This window comes from Rhinatrema bivittatum, chromosome 3, assembly GCF_901001135.1.
Source record: "Rhinatrema bivittatum chromosome 3, aRhiBiv1.1, whole genome shotgun sequence".
NCBI lineage: Eukaryota > Metazoa > Chordata > Amphibia > Gymnophiona > Rhinatrematidae > Rhinatrema > Rhinatrema bivittatum.
The window spans coordinates 560194661-560209261 of NC_042617.1; the positions used below are offsets into that span (position 1 = coordinate 560194661).

The 14601-nt window shown below is 45.3% G+C and overlaps 1 protein-coding gene across 2 annotated transcripts in view; it reads right to left on the reverse strand.

Moving 5' to 3' along the window:
- ARFGEF3 (ARFGEF family member 3) overlaps nt 1-14601 on the reverse strand; it is a 301053-nt gene that overhangs the window by 56216 nt on the left and 230236 nt on the right. For both annotated transcript variants that reach the window (XM_029596476.1, XM_029596474.1), the window contains 3 exons: nt 13875-14054; nt 4203-4344; nt 467-589 (listed from right to left, as the gene is read on the reverse strand). In XM_029596476.1, coding sequence (XP_029452336.1) covers nt 467-589; nt 4203-4344; nt 13875-14054 — 445 coding nt within the window. The remainder of the gene's footprint in view (nt 1-466; nt 590-4202; nt 4345-13874; nt 14055-14601) is intronic.

Consider the following 14601-nt stretch of genomic DNA (forward strand, 5'->3'; position numbering starts at 1 on the left):
TACCGATCCAGGGCATGGAAGACCTGAGCCGGCAACCGAACGCAAGTCCCTGCTGCCCGGCCCGTTAACGTTTTCATTTGAGAGGCATCACAGGAGCAGAAGCATAAACGAAACATTACACTTACAGACAATAAAATACGGCGGCAGGAACCGGTGGATGAACTCCCGTGCTTATCCCTCCCAATCCAACACTTCGTACGCCATCAGAAGAGCGCGTCTCAACCCGCACCCAACTGGTTTGATTTTCTGGGTAGCCACAATGAATAGCAACGAGGACAGATTTGCATATGTGGGTCTCCGAGAAATACAAGTCTACCTCACATCTATTCAATTACGGATGTCCAGAAAACCTGACCTCAGTTAGGTGTGCCTCCAGGACCGGGTCAGGAAACGCTTCATTAGAACATGAATGAATACATCATCTCCTCTGAACACACTCATTACCACAGCCAGTGTCACGTTTTACCTAGTCCTTTCACAAACTTCATAAGGCACATAATGTAGTCAGTGGAGGCGTTGGCAAAGACTTGAATATTGTCGGTGCTGAGGAACGCCTCAAAGACATCAAACACTGGAGCTTGGCGTTTCCCTATTAAAACAAGAGGAGAAAGAAGGAATCTTATCTTTCCATCAACAGGAATCGTCAAAAGAATGGTGTAGGTCTATAATAAAATAACGCAGGTGGCTCTTGGCAGGTGTGCAGAGTAACATGTCCCACAAAGACATTTAAGATCTGCTAATAAGGTTCTACTAACTGTTCCATCTGTCAAAACAGCACGCCTCACGCAAGTTAGGGAGAGAGCACTATCACTGGCTGGCCCCGTGCTATGGAACACCATGCCACTCGAAATAAGGCTGCAGAGAAACTTCAAAATATTCAAATCCAATCTGAAAACCTGGCTATTTAAACAAGCTTTTTATAAAGATAAAGAGAAGGAAAAAAACAGTTGATTGATTAGGATGCACCAAACTAGAAATTGTTATTTGTAACCTACAAATGCACATTAAGGTTAAATTCTTTCCATCTAATATGCTCCCTACAGACAAACTTAATGTGCACACATAGTTTATTGAAGTGAATTGTTACCGCACTATGATGGCACATGATTAATTGTAACCTATACCACTTACTTTATGCATTATCGTGCCTTGCTGTAAACCATTGTGATGGTTATCTAACTTAACGACGGTATAGAAGAGCTTTTAAATAAATAAATACATAAAAATAACTCTATTCCAAAAACTGTAAATGACTTTTATCTCTGTCCCTACCTAGGCATGAGAGCTAAGGTCCCAAAGGCTGCCTCGATACCTTAGCTCTCCCAGGTGGCACTGACTTTTCACAGAAAGAACAGAGGATGCCAACAACCGAAATCCCATGTGTCATACGAAGACACACAACACAAAAGTAGGGATATTTAGAAGATACAGAACCTGAAGGAAAAGTCTTAAAAACAGATATAACTCTTTTAATCCCTGTTATTTTTTCTTTTCACACCTCCCTAGAATTCGGTCTGTCTTGAACACTAGATTGGAATCTCCCCATGCAGCACATGCGCCAGTCAAGGCAAGGTGCGCCACTTTGAAGCTTACACTGTATTATACAGAATGGATTTTCGGCATGGCTTCAGGAGTGTCTTCCGTTTTGTCTGCTGAAACTCATTGAATGTTTCTGAGACAAGAGGACTTGAGTGTAATAGACAGAGCTGAGTGCACAAGTAGAAAACAGATCTAGGGTGCTGAAAGTGGTAGGAAACCCCTGGCTCTGACTGCAACTAATTTCTATAGCGCTCTTAAACATATGCAGCACTATACACATACACATGAGAGACTTACAATCTAGTCAAGACACACAGGACATGTAGAAGGTTCCAGGAAATGTATTTAGTTTAGTAAACATAATTAAAATCAATAAGGTTATGGATTAGGAAGAGCCAAGGTTTAACATTTAAAAGCAACCTCAACAAGGTGGGTTTTTTTAAGCAGGATTAAAATATGGCCAGAGAGGGGATATGATGCACCAACTCATGAAGTCTATTCCAGTGATATGGGCCAGCAAGTTGGGAAATGTGGAGTTGGCGAAGGAGATGGGCACAGATAAGAGTGATTTGCTCAATGAATGAGTATAGAACAGGGATGGGCAAAGTACGGCCCATGGGCCAAACCTGGCGCAAGGACAGATTTATTCCAGCCTTCCTGCTCTTCAATATTTCCCACTCTCCAGCCTGCCAACACCTTGCAACAATGTCATCAACAATGGCTTGATATCATGGGCCTTTGTTGAGGACATTGATTTGGGTGTCGGCAGCTGGTGGTGTCATCCAGAGCAGGGTGGCCGACAGGTCAGGAAGAGGAGGAACATCACATCCCCGCGGAATCAGCTGTATGCACTATCAGTGGACCCCATCCCACTGGCGGCTGAAAAACAGAGAGGTCCATGCGGTTGGACGCCATCCCACTGGCAGCTAAAGAAATGAAGCTGGATGGAATTCAGTTGTCTCGTCGCCTGTGCAGGCCTCTCAGTATTAAAAACTCAAGAGGGTAGCACTTTCTCTATGCTGATCTTGCGATGCACGAGATCAGCAAGGAGGAAGTGTTACACCAGTGAATCTTTAATATCGCGGGGCCTGCAGAGAGGAGGAGCAGGAGCGGCTCCTCCCCAACAGGCATATGGCGGTGGTTGATAGCGACAGTAGAAGATTGAGAGACTCCACGGGAAGTGTGCGTTTATGAATGGGTGCCTGCCTAGAGCGCTGTGTGTGTGATAGAAAATGAATGGGTGCCTGCCTGGGAGGAGAGGGTGAGGGAGCCAGTGATAGTGAGTGCATGTGTGTGTGTGTATGTGGGTGAGAGAGAGCATAATGTGTGTATGTGGGTGAGAGAGAGCATGTAAATATGGGTGGGTGAGAGTGAGTGTGTGTGTGAGAAAGAGCACATGTGTGTGTGCCCTTCCTCTTTTCCTGCTAATCCATGACAATCTCAGGGCTTCTGGAAATCAAATGTTCCCAGGTATGGAATGCAAGAAATGTTTTGAAAATCCTTACTAATTTTAATTATTGGGTATTATTTGATATGTCTGTTTTGAAATATTTTATGGGTGTTTGGAACGTTTTTATATGAGATTTTAATTATTTGATGTTATTCTACTTTTTAATTGTGTTGAATTACTCTTTATCGATATGTCGTTGCTTTGGTCCTCTCACTATGTGGTGTACTTGCCACTGGAACCGCCCCCACTCTGCTCAAGGAGTTGCAAGGGGGACCCGCTCACCCCCGCTCACGGAGTTTTAAAGGGGGTTACCCCACCCCAGCTATAATAAGTACCAGTAATGTGGCACTCTTTAAAAAGTTTGCCCACCTCCGGCATAGGAGATAAGAGAGACAACAATCTACAGAGTGAAGGCACTTGTAGGTCAGTAGAAATATCTTGAACTGAGTGTGTAAGCAAATGGAGAGTCAACTTGAGCAGAAGGGTTACATAGCTGTAATGACATTGCAGGAAGATAAGCAGTGCCACTGAATTTGGAATAGATTGTAGTGGAGAGAGCTGACAGGAGCAGAATGCAGACTAAGCAGGAAGAGATATGAGAGTGGATAAGGGTTTTAGTAGTGTGTTCAAAAAGGAAGGGCTAGATTTATAAAGAAGAAAATCATGAGGTCAATATTCAAAAGTCATTTATACAAATAACTGAAAAGTTATCCATTTAAATGGCCACCCAGCTATATTCAGATGTATGCGGCTAGAATTTAGCTGCGTAAGTCAAGGACGTTCCCGTGGTGGGCGGAAAGCGTTTCTGGGCAGGCCAGACTTAGCCACATAAGCCACACATTCTTTAAAACGGTTAATTGTAAAATCTGTTATTAATATATTTATGCTGTTTAATTTTGTATAAACTGTTTTATGAAAAGCCTGTTGCTAAAATTATGTTGTCTGTAAACCGAGGTGATGTAGCATTATACGTACCGCGGTATATAAGAATCTTGAAATAAATAAATAAATAAATAAATAAGTTGAACGGCACACTTCAGTAGTTTGGATGTGAAAGTGAAGAGGGAGATAGGATGAGAGTAGAGCAGGTAGGAACCAATGAAGGTTTTCTTTCTCTTTCTTTTTTTTTTTAAGGAGTGGTGACTGAGCAGAGGTTAAAACCATAAACCCTCCCCCCCCCCCCCCCCCAAAGAAACAAACAAAAAAGACTTACCCATGGAATATTCTCCGACCAGGTACTCTTTCACATCGGACTTGCCGCTGCGTACGGTTTCCAGTGCGCTGAACAAAGGTCTCCACCCAGACTGGATCTGTGGGGAGCACACCTCTACCAGTTGGCCAATTGAAGTGATCACCTGTCAGACGCAAAATAGGGAAACCACTAAAATACTTAATGGAGCAGAGAAGCATGTTTCTTAAACTCAGCCTGGCCTTGCAAAGAGGGTCAGAGCTGGGATTGAAACCTCTCAACATTTTATTTTATTTGGATTGAATTACTTTGTCTTTTCAACTCTGTGCTCAAGGCAAGAGACACAGTTCAGGGACAGAAGGTAGCTCCCAGCCTCAGATGGCTTACAATCTTAAGTTGGTAACTGAGGCGATGGAGGGCAAAGTAACTTATTCAAGGCGCATCCTGGAAGAGGCAAGATTTGAACCCTGGCTTCCCTAGTTCTCAGCCTGCTGCTCTAACCATTAGGCTGTGAATTTGCAAGAATTTCTATTCAAATCTTCCATTTAGTGACCATAGTGGGCCCCATACTCAGCCATGGAGCAGCTAGTTAAGCTAGCCGTACAAAGTTATCCGGCTAACATATTCAGCGGGATGGCCGTGCTGCTGAATATCCCCGGCTATCTTAAAGCTAACTGGTTATGTCTAACCGGCTAACTTTAGGACAGTCCCATGGGCCGACCAGAGCTAACCGAATATTGGAATTAGCTGCATAACTTATGCGGCTAATGCTGGCCTGCCCCCCCGCCCCTGGACTGGCCCCAAATTATTTGCTGGCTAGCCATTTAGACAGATAACTTATAAGTTATCTACCTAAATTGCTTTTGAATATCTTTATTTATTTATTTGCCATTGTTCTGGTTTACAATCACGGCAGTTTACAAAGTTACATAAAATAGGTCAACAAAAAACATAAGTAATTAAAACATTCAAGCAAATCAAATGCTAATACAATAAATCTCCATAGGCATCTCTACTTCAAAACATTTGTAGAATAAGACAGCAAGTTACAGTTATTATTTTTACAAATATCTCTAAAATAATCAGAGTTGAATTATTCTTGAATGCCACTTTAAAAAAAAGCCAGGTTTTCAGGTCCTTTTAAAAGATCTTAAAATCTCTTTGCATTCGTAGGTCGACCTCACTATTAACTCATTGTAGAGGATATTATATACACAGATTATCTAATGATACAACAAAAAGGTTGCAATTACAATACGTGGGATCTGTAATGATCTACAGATTTCCTGAAATAATGAAGTATTACATTTTTGGGCCACCACAACTTTATATTTGTACCTCAAAGACACTATATCCCACTAGGTACGTATTCTCTAGAAAGGAACTAATCTTCCATCTAATAAGGGTGAATTTTAAGGACCTCGCTAGTAAAATATCTATCAATTTCTTATTATAGGCAGAAATATCTTCTGTAATTGTAAACAATTTCCAAATAAAAAGCTCACAAGATTGAAATGGAGAACCCAAGAAACCAGACTCTGTGGATAGTAGAATACTGAAGAAAAAGTAAAATACAAATATATAAGAAATGCACATTCTCAAAGATAGCGTATTTCAATCGCTTAAAGTCAAAATAATTTTTTTTTTTGCCTTCGTTGTCTGATCTTATTTTTCTAATCAGCTAGTCACAGTCTCTTTTTCCCCTTGTCTGTCTTTTCCTAATTCCTTTTTCAAGGTCTCTTTTATTCTGTTTCTTCTCTCTTCTCCTGTCTTTTTTCCTTCATCCCTCATACAGGCTCCCCACTCCTACACCACTCTCTCTTACCCAGGCTCCCACTTTCGTATACTCTCTCTCGCATGCAGGTTCCCACTCCGACACACACACAAGCTCTCACTTTTATATGCTCTCTCACATGCAGGCTCCCAATCCTACATGCTTGCTCTCTCACACATCTATAAGATCTCACGCCCACATTCTCTCACATCCACACAGGCTCTCCACTCCCACATGCTCTCTCTCTTTCTCTCTAACACACACGAGTCACAGACTTCTCACTCTCAAGCCCCCTCTCACATGTACACACAGAGGCTTCTCACTCCCAACCATGCCCTCTCACACACATACACACACACACACAGGCTTCTCACTCCCAACCATACTCTCTCACATACACATGCACACAGGCTTCTCACTCCCATGCATTCTCTCACACATACACAGATTTCTCACTCCATGCTCTCTCATATGCATACACACACACACATAAAGGCTTCTCACTCCCACACACTATATCAGGGATCTCCCTCTCTCCTGGGCCTCCTTGCTGCAACAGGCCTCCTTCTTGGGCCACACGGGATGAGCTCCTAACTGCCCTGCATCGAGCATTCTTCTCGGGCCACGCGGGATGATCTCCATGATGGTCCTGCTCTAGGACTCCTCTTCTTGGTGCTGGGCAACACTGATTGGGTGGGCCTGAACGCAAAGTGCATGGCTATGCCACTGACCGACATCCTGCTGTCCTCCGAGAATACCTGTTACAGGCAAGCAACTCTGCTTTCTCAGAGGACAAGCAGCATGGCAGTCCTCACACATGGGTGATTCCCAAGCTAGAGGCTGCTGAAAAACAGGAAAAATGGAGAAAACCTTTTAGTGCAGAAGCACCACAATTTTCCCCCCCCACCCATTTTTTCGATGAGACAGTTGACCCATAAGGGCTTTAGGAGGGAAAAGAGTTGGCTTTTTCACCTCAAAGACACTGGACAACAGACAGAGAGACAGAAACCCCGATACACAACAGGCATCTGAAGGCAGGTGCATAATGCAAGCACAAGGCGAGAAGCCAACTAAGTCGCACAAAAATGAGCCTAGTCAAGAGCTTGCTAACAGTGAACTAACACCAGTAGGACGAGGACCCATAGGGTACAGACAAAGGCACAAATTTCCATGCACAAGATTAAAAAAAAAGTACTTGTATCAAGACATCAAAGTGGTTTTTTTGTGTGCCAAAAGACAGCTGAAAATCAGCTGGGGCTGATCCACATGGCTGCCAGAGAAGTAGTGGCAAAAAGTATCTGGGTCTGCAGCAGACCCCACCCGATGGGCTACTATAAGATCTGACCTCCAAGGTCAGTTGGGCTAAAACTCCCCTGAGTGCCAAGGCATGAAGGGCTATTCCTCCCCAGGGAGCCCCACGCTAAAAGGCTGAACAGGGCAGTGAGCCACTGTCGAAACTCAGCTGTATGATGTACTTCATCATTAGGGGAAGCCAGGGGAAAGGGAAGCACATCCCCTTCCCTGAAGGTATATGAGACGACCACTCCATATGCCCCCTGGCTTCCTCCTGGACTGTCTGACTGAGAGTCAGATGAGGTAAAACCCACAAGGAGGCAAACCCCTGGGCAGCCGGACAAAGGAGACAGCCTCTAGGCTATAGAAAATACAGATGGGAGATTTCCCAACCACACGAACCCCCTTGCCAATCCCCCTGACGCCACTTGCTGATGGCTTCTGGTAGCGATGATGCACCTGGCACAGGCAGTCCGGCATGGAAATCTGTCTGGGTGCACACGATGATGGTGTGTGATACCGGGCACACCCTGTGTGGTACCTACCACATGCAATGGGCGTCACCCACAACATGAATGTCAGTGATCGTACCCGAGGCAGTGTGGTAGTGCCACTACTCATGGCACCCCAGCGATCCACACTGCTAACAGTGATGTTGTGCCCCAGCGGTGTGCCTGGCGAATGGCATAGACAACCCTCACTAGTCAGTGCTCCACTGTTCTGATGATGCACTATGGCACCGACTGTATCGCCCTACATAGCTTGAAGGTGCCCTTAGATGGTGGTGCCCCCATAGTGTCCCTGGCAATTGCCGGTGTTGCCGGAATCCTTTAACACCTACATGCCTGACGGAGACAACACATGTGGTGCTCAACAACGTAGAATGTGACCCAGCAATCGTAGAACCTATTATAAAGAATAAAATCACACATGATTTAAATGGGACACAGCCAGATGGATTTACCCAAGGGAAGTCTTGCCTCACAAATCTACTACATTTTTTTTGGAAGCGGTGAATAAGCATGTGGATAAAGGTAAACCAATCGATGTGGTATATTTGGATTTTCAGAAGGCTTTCGACAAAGTCCCGCATGAGAGGCTTCTGAGAAAACTAAAAATTCATGGGATAGGAGGCGATTTCCTTTCATGGATTACAAACTGGTTAAAAGACAGGAAACAGAGAATAGGATTAAATGGTCTCTTATCACAGTGGAAAAAGGTAACCAGTGGAGTGCCTCAGGGATCTGTATTGGGACACGTGGTTTTCAATATATTTATAAATGATCTGGAAAGGTACAATGAGTGAGGTGATCAGATTTGCAGATGACACAACATTATTCAGAGTAATTAAATCACAAGCAGATTGTGATAAATTGCAGGAGGGCCTTGTGAGACTGGAAGATTGGGTTTCCATATGGCAGATGAAATTTAATATGGATAAGTGCAAGGTGATGCATATAGGGAAAAATAACCCATGCTGAACCTATACGATGTTAGGTTCTATTACAGGAGAAAGCATCCAGGAAAAAGATCTGGGCGTCATAATTGAAACTGTTTTGAAATCATTGGCTCAGTGTGCTGTGGCAGTCAAAAAAGCAAATAGAATGTTAGGAATTATTAGAAAGGGAATGATTAATAAAAAGGAGGATGTCATAATGCCTCTGTCTCGCTCTATGGTGAGACCGCACCTTGAATACTGTGTGCAATTCTGGTCACTGCCTCTCAAAAAATATACAGTTGCACTGGAGGAAGTACAGAGAAGGGCGACCAAAATGATAAAGGGAATGGAACAGCTCCCCTATGAGGAAAGACTAAAGAGGTTAGGGCTGGTCAGCTTGGAGAAGGGACAGCTGAGGGGGATATGAGAGAGGTCTACAAAATCATGAAAGGACTTGAATTGATAAATTTGAAATGATTATTTACTCTTTCAGATAATACAAGGACAGGGGCACTCCATGAAGTCAGCAAGTTGCACATTTAAAACTGGAGAAAATTATTTTTCACTCAATGCACAATTAAGCTCTGGAATTTGTTGCCAGAAGATATGGTTAAGGCAGCTAGTGTAGCCATGTTTAAAAAATGTTTGGATAAGTTCCTGGAGGAGAAGTCCATAAACTACTATTAATCAATAGCCACTGCTTGCTGCTGGCATTAGTAGTATGGGATCTGTTTAATGTTTGGGTACTTGCCAGGTACTTTTGATTTGGATTGGCCACTACTGGAGGCAGGACACTGGGCTTGTGGACACTTAGTCTGACCCAGTATGGCATATCTTATGTTCTTATGGCACTCGGCATCCATGACATGTCTTAGCAACCAAGGTGCTCGATAGCATCCATGGTGCATGGCGCATCCCTGGCACTTGATGGCGCCCATGGTGAACATGGTGCTCTATCCATACAATAGATGGACGATGGTGCCACTGGCAACCATGGCGGCTGATGCCATCCAAGCTGCCTAAGCCACTTGATGGCATTCATGGCAACTGACGGTGTTTGTGGCGTGCTATGTTGAGAAGCCTAATGATGCCCCTGCTGCTCGATGGCAGCGAAGGCAACCTTGGTGTCCGATGGCAGTTAAGACTCTCGATGGTGTTGAAGGTCTCGCTGGCATCCATGGGGCTTGATGGCACATGGCACTCAATTGGCATCCATGGTTCTCCACGGTGCCAAAAGGAGCTCTTGGTGTTCAACAGCAGTGGCGACGCCATGCCCTTTGATGGCATCTTCGGCGCTCAATGGTGTCTCTCTGGACTGCATTGATGATGCTGGTTTGTGCCTCTGACAGTGCTGGATGATACTCATGGTACTCAACACAAAGGTATCGACAGTATACTCAACCCGAAGGCATCGACGGCACCTATGGCACTTGATAGTATCCATTGATGGAACCCATGGTGCTCTATTGTCCCCACAGTGCTCAATGGCATCCGTGGCATCGATGGCCATTAAGCCACAGTGCTCAACAGTACCAATGCTGTTTGATGGCATTAATGGCTTCAGTGGCACCCAAGGCTCTCGACGGCATCATTGGTGCACAGGGCGCTCAACTGCCACCATGCCACGGTACTTGATGGCACCCATGCCTCTTGACAGCATTGATGGTGCCTATAGTGCTCGACAGCATGAAAGGTGTCTGTTGCGCCCATGGTATCCAATAGTGCCAGTGGTGTTCGCCAACCCTGAAGGTGCCCATGGCGCACGATGGCCTCCATGACTCTCGATGGTGTCAATGATGCTCCCAGCATATAATGCTCAATGGCACTGATGGAGCCACTGGCGCATGATAGTCTTGACCCTCAATCCAGGACACCAACTGGAGTCCATGGTGCCCTAAGGCTTTGTGGTGTCCATGGTGCTCAAGGGTGTCTATCGGATTCGATGGCAGCCATAGCCTTCGTTAGCCCAGTGCTCAATGGCAGCCGCGGTTGCTCCTGGTGCTCAACATGCTTCTGAGGCCATGGGTGCTCTGGCACGTATGTGCACAGACAACGGATTCCGAGCATGGCACCGATGGTGCATCAGCAAACCTGATCACCCAGGCTCCTGCTCATCTTCTCTCTGAAGGAGATGCATTGCCAGATAGTTCTGACATACAGGAAGGGAAGCCACGTCATCCAGGGCACTAGCAAGGCGACTCATTCCCTGGAGTGTGGGGAGGATGAGTTCTACTCCCACGGGAAAATTTGGTCCTGAACTACTCCATGGTCTGATCCTCCGTTGATGCCCAGCAGTCAGACAGAATTTCCTGGAACTCCAGCCTGGGTAGAAATTCAGGCAAGCTCCCAGACTAGGGGCCTACTCGGACCACAACAGACTGCACACTGCCACCCCGAACAGGCAACTGACAAAGGCAAAAAACAGACAAGTTAAGGAGAGGACAGTGAATAAGTTGCAGATGCAGCATTACTTATTAAGGGAAAAAAAACCCTCTGTTGGCTGCACAGCACATGAGGCCCACTATGCTGCTGACAGAGAGGTACTAGAAAGAGAGAGAGAAAAATACAAATGAAACCTATATTATTGAAAGGGAAGTGAGGGAAGATAAAAAAACAAACAAACAAAAAAAAACCTGAAAAAAAACAGCAGATTACAGCTCCAGAGCTGTCACAGCCTTAGCTGTGAGGAGAGCAAAGCTGAACCCATGACGTGGAAAAAGACTGTAGAAAAAGAAAAACTGAGGGACACTGCCTGAGAGACAGGGAGGGGGGCTACTCCTGCACATGCTCAGTAGAGCATGCTGAAAGCTCTAGAATCTTTGAGATCAAAGTCCTGTGCCGGGCTTCATCGGATGATGTCACCTACGTATGAGGACTGCCATCCTGCTTGACCTTGGAGAATGTGGTCAGCAGACTTATATAATATATCCGTGGCATGCCAGACACCTTAATAGCCCCACCACGATAACAATAAAAGTGAGCAATTAAAAGTGACTTCTTAAAGTAAACCTCATATTAATTAAAATGGTCTTTTCTACATCATTATGGTATATCACTGCCAAGTACTTTCTCTCCTCCTGTTTCCATTAGAGAAGCAAGGCCCTAAAATAGCCTTCGGGTAATGAGTATTAAGTGGGAGAACTTCTGATGAGGGCCATTTCACGTTGAGGCACTGCTGTGGCTCTTCTCCCTCCTCCTGACTGATAACAGACCGCCCTGCTGTTTTCTTCTCCCCTCTGAAACCTTGCCTGCCAAGCGCTGCACCCACGACCTCGGAAATGTCGCATGTTTCTGCCTGCATCCCGCCACGCCCCTGCGCTTCCTCCTTGTCCTTTTCCTGGTACGTTTTCTTTTCTTTCCTTCCCCACTGCTCATGCCCTACCATTTGTTCTATATTTGCGCAAAAATACACACCCTCTGCACCGCGCCATTTCAACGTGCTTTGCACACCGCTTCCATTCCTTATTATGTTATTAATCCTATCATCATTCACTTGGTAGTGCTTATTCTGTTTACTGTTGACACTCCGCCAGCATCCGGAGCGTCTGTGCAGCTGTCTTAACTCTATGCTACCAGAGCAGGCCCGTTTCTAGGCCGCTGCTTCTCAGCAGGCGGCTGTGAGCACCGTCAGCCCTCGCCATCGCTCAACTGCCAAAGTCTGAAAAAGCAGCGGAGAGTTTCAGAAGCAGATAACAGAGCTGCACAGCTGCACCTGTGGCTCATCTCCCAACATTCAGACGTTCAGGGAGAAGGCAATTAAACCGGCTGCAGGAGTGCAAATACCACAGGTACCTTTTACCTGCAAGGTTGGCAGCAGGAATCAAAGCTTGCAAGTTCTCGCTCGTGACCTGGAACAATTTGGTCATTTTCCTGATTTGTATTTTATTGTCTTGGGCAGTCAGTTCACGCCCAGCACCCATCTCCCTCCCACTTCTAACCACAGAGCTCTGTAAAATCAGCACGGCTGAAGCCACAAGTAGCTGTGGTTTGGGCATTTTGTAAGAAAAGGCTGGTTTTAAAAAGTGGTTTTCTTTTATCAGATTTACAAAAAAAACCCTCTCTTTAGCAGTGAGTGGTGTTCTATCTTTGTGCAAAGCTTATCCGGTGGAAGGGCTGTGAGCTCTGAGGAGAGAAAGCCACGGCTCCAACATTCTCCCTGGTTCCAGTGGGTACGGAGTGAGCCGCCTGGCCAGGGAGGTGAGCAACCACAGCCTGGGCGTTTTGTAGGAGCGGGCTGGCTTTTAAAGTCATTGACCGTACTGTTGGACAGGAGAGGTTGGTTAGCATGGGCCCGGGGAGTACATTTATTAACTGGTGCCATTCCTTTCTTCTTGGGGGGATCACAGGGGAGTATTCTTCTAGTGAATGGCCTGTAGAATGCCTCAAGAATTGTTCCCCCCCCCCCTCCCGTTCTTTTCAAAATGTATTTACAACCTTTAAGGGATGATTATTAGAAAGCACAGTGTTTGTTATCTTTTGGCTGATGATGTTAAACTCGCTCTCCCTTTAGGAGCAGATGCAGTAGAGCGAGGGTGAGGCTTCTAAATCAGCGCTTACAAGCTATTGTGGGTTGGATGCATGACAATAATCTTAAGTTAAATTTAAAAAAAGGCAGAGATTCAGTGGCTGAAGAATTCAGGAGTTGAAGATCTAACTGAGTCACCGCTGCTGCAAGAATGCTCATTGTCCTGTCAGTGCCAGACGCTAGATTAGATCAGCCCAGGGATCCTCAAGGGTTGGTTTTCAGCCTAACCAAGCTATTCAAATTAGGCTTGGTCTTAGAGCACAGGTATATAAATACATCCTTTGCGGATAGCCAGAAAAACCAGACTTCTTTTGCAGCCCCGGCTGAGAACCTGCTAGAATACACAGCCAACGAACGTTCCACTCAAAAAGAAAAAAAAAAAAAAGAATTAACATGAACCGACTCACTGAAAATCATCCACTTCCCTTTTTAAAAGCGTCGTGGCTATCTGTGATGGATGCCCGGTTCGGCACTGCTTGTTGCCTGTGGCTGGTAGGGCTGGTGGAAGAACAGCAGGCCACGGTAATTTTGCAACTTTTTAAAGGCGAGCGGTTCCGTGTATACTCGGGAGGGCCCAGAGAAAACCCGTGCAAGCGGCGGGGCACGTTATTTACTGCGGGAGGTCCGCAAGACCGCGCGCGCAAGACTTCCACGGGGCTCGTTTACCTGGTCCTGGACGTCCTCGTCGCACAGCTCCAGCTGCATGATGCGCTCGAAGGGGCGGAACAGCGCCTCGTTGAAGTGAAAGTGAGGGGGCTCGCTCCAGTCGCTCAGAACCTCGATCATGATGTCATGGATGAAGGAGACCGCCTTTTGGGAAACGTGCCTCTCCTTATGACAGGCAGCCTGTGGAAAGCAGGAAGCAGAGGGGGGTTGACTTCTCAAGCAAGGAAAGAGCAGCCTGTTGCTGGATTCATCCCTGCTTCACAGCTCCATTAATAACAATAACAATTATAATTGTTTTCCTTCTATACAGCATTTTACAATAAATATTGAAGGCCAACACAAGCCATCCCCAGAATATATATATTTTTTCCAAATGTAATAAAGCACAGAGAATTATTCTAATGACGCTTCCAACCAATATATTGCTTTCTTGAATACCGACTGGGGAAAAAAAAAAGAAAGAAGAGCTTTCAATTCCTCAGTCTGCTATATGATCATAGGCACAATTCTGGGTTGAATTTTTAAAACTTTGTGCGCATAGACATTTGCACAGATGCGCTTGAGTAGCCTCTGCTCGAGCGTTTTGTATTTTTTATTTATCAGTTTTCAATACATGAATAAGCCAAAACAAGCTTATTCACAGAAACACAAAAAAATATACTAAGAATATCATGCAAATCCATCAATATAATACAGCAGACCACCAAAAAAAGAAAAGAAACTGGAG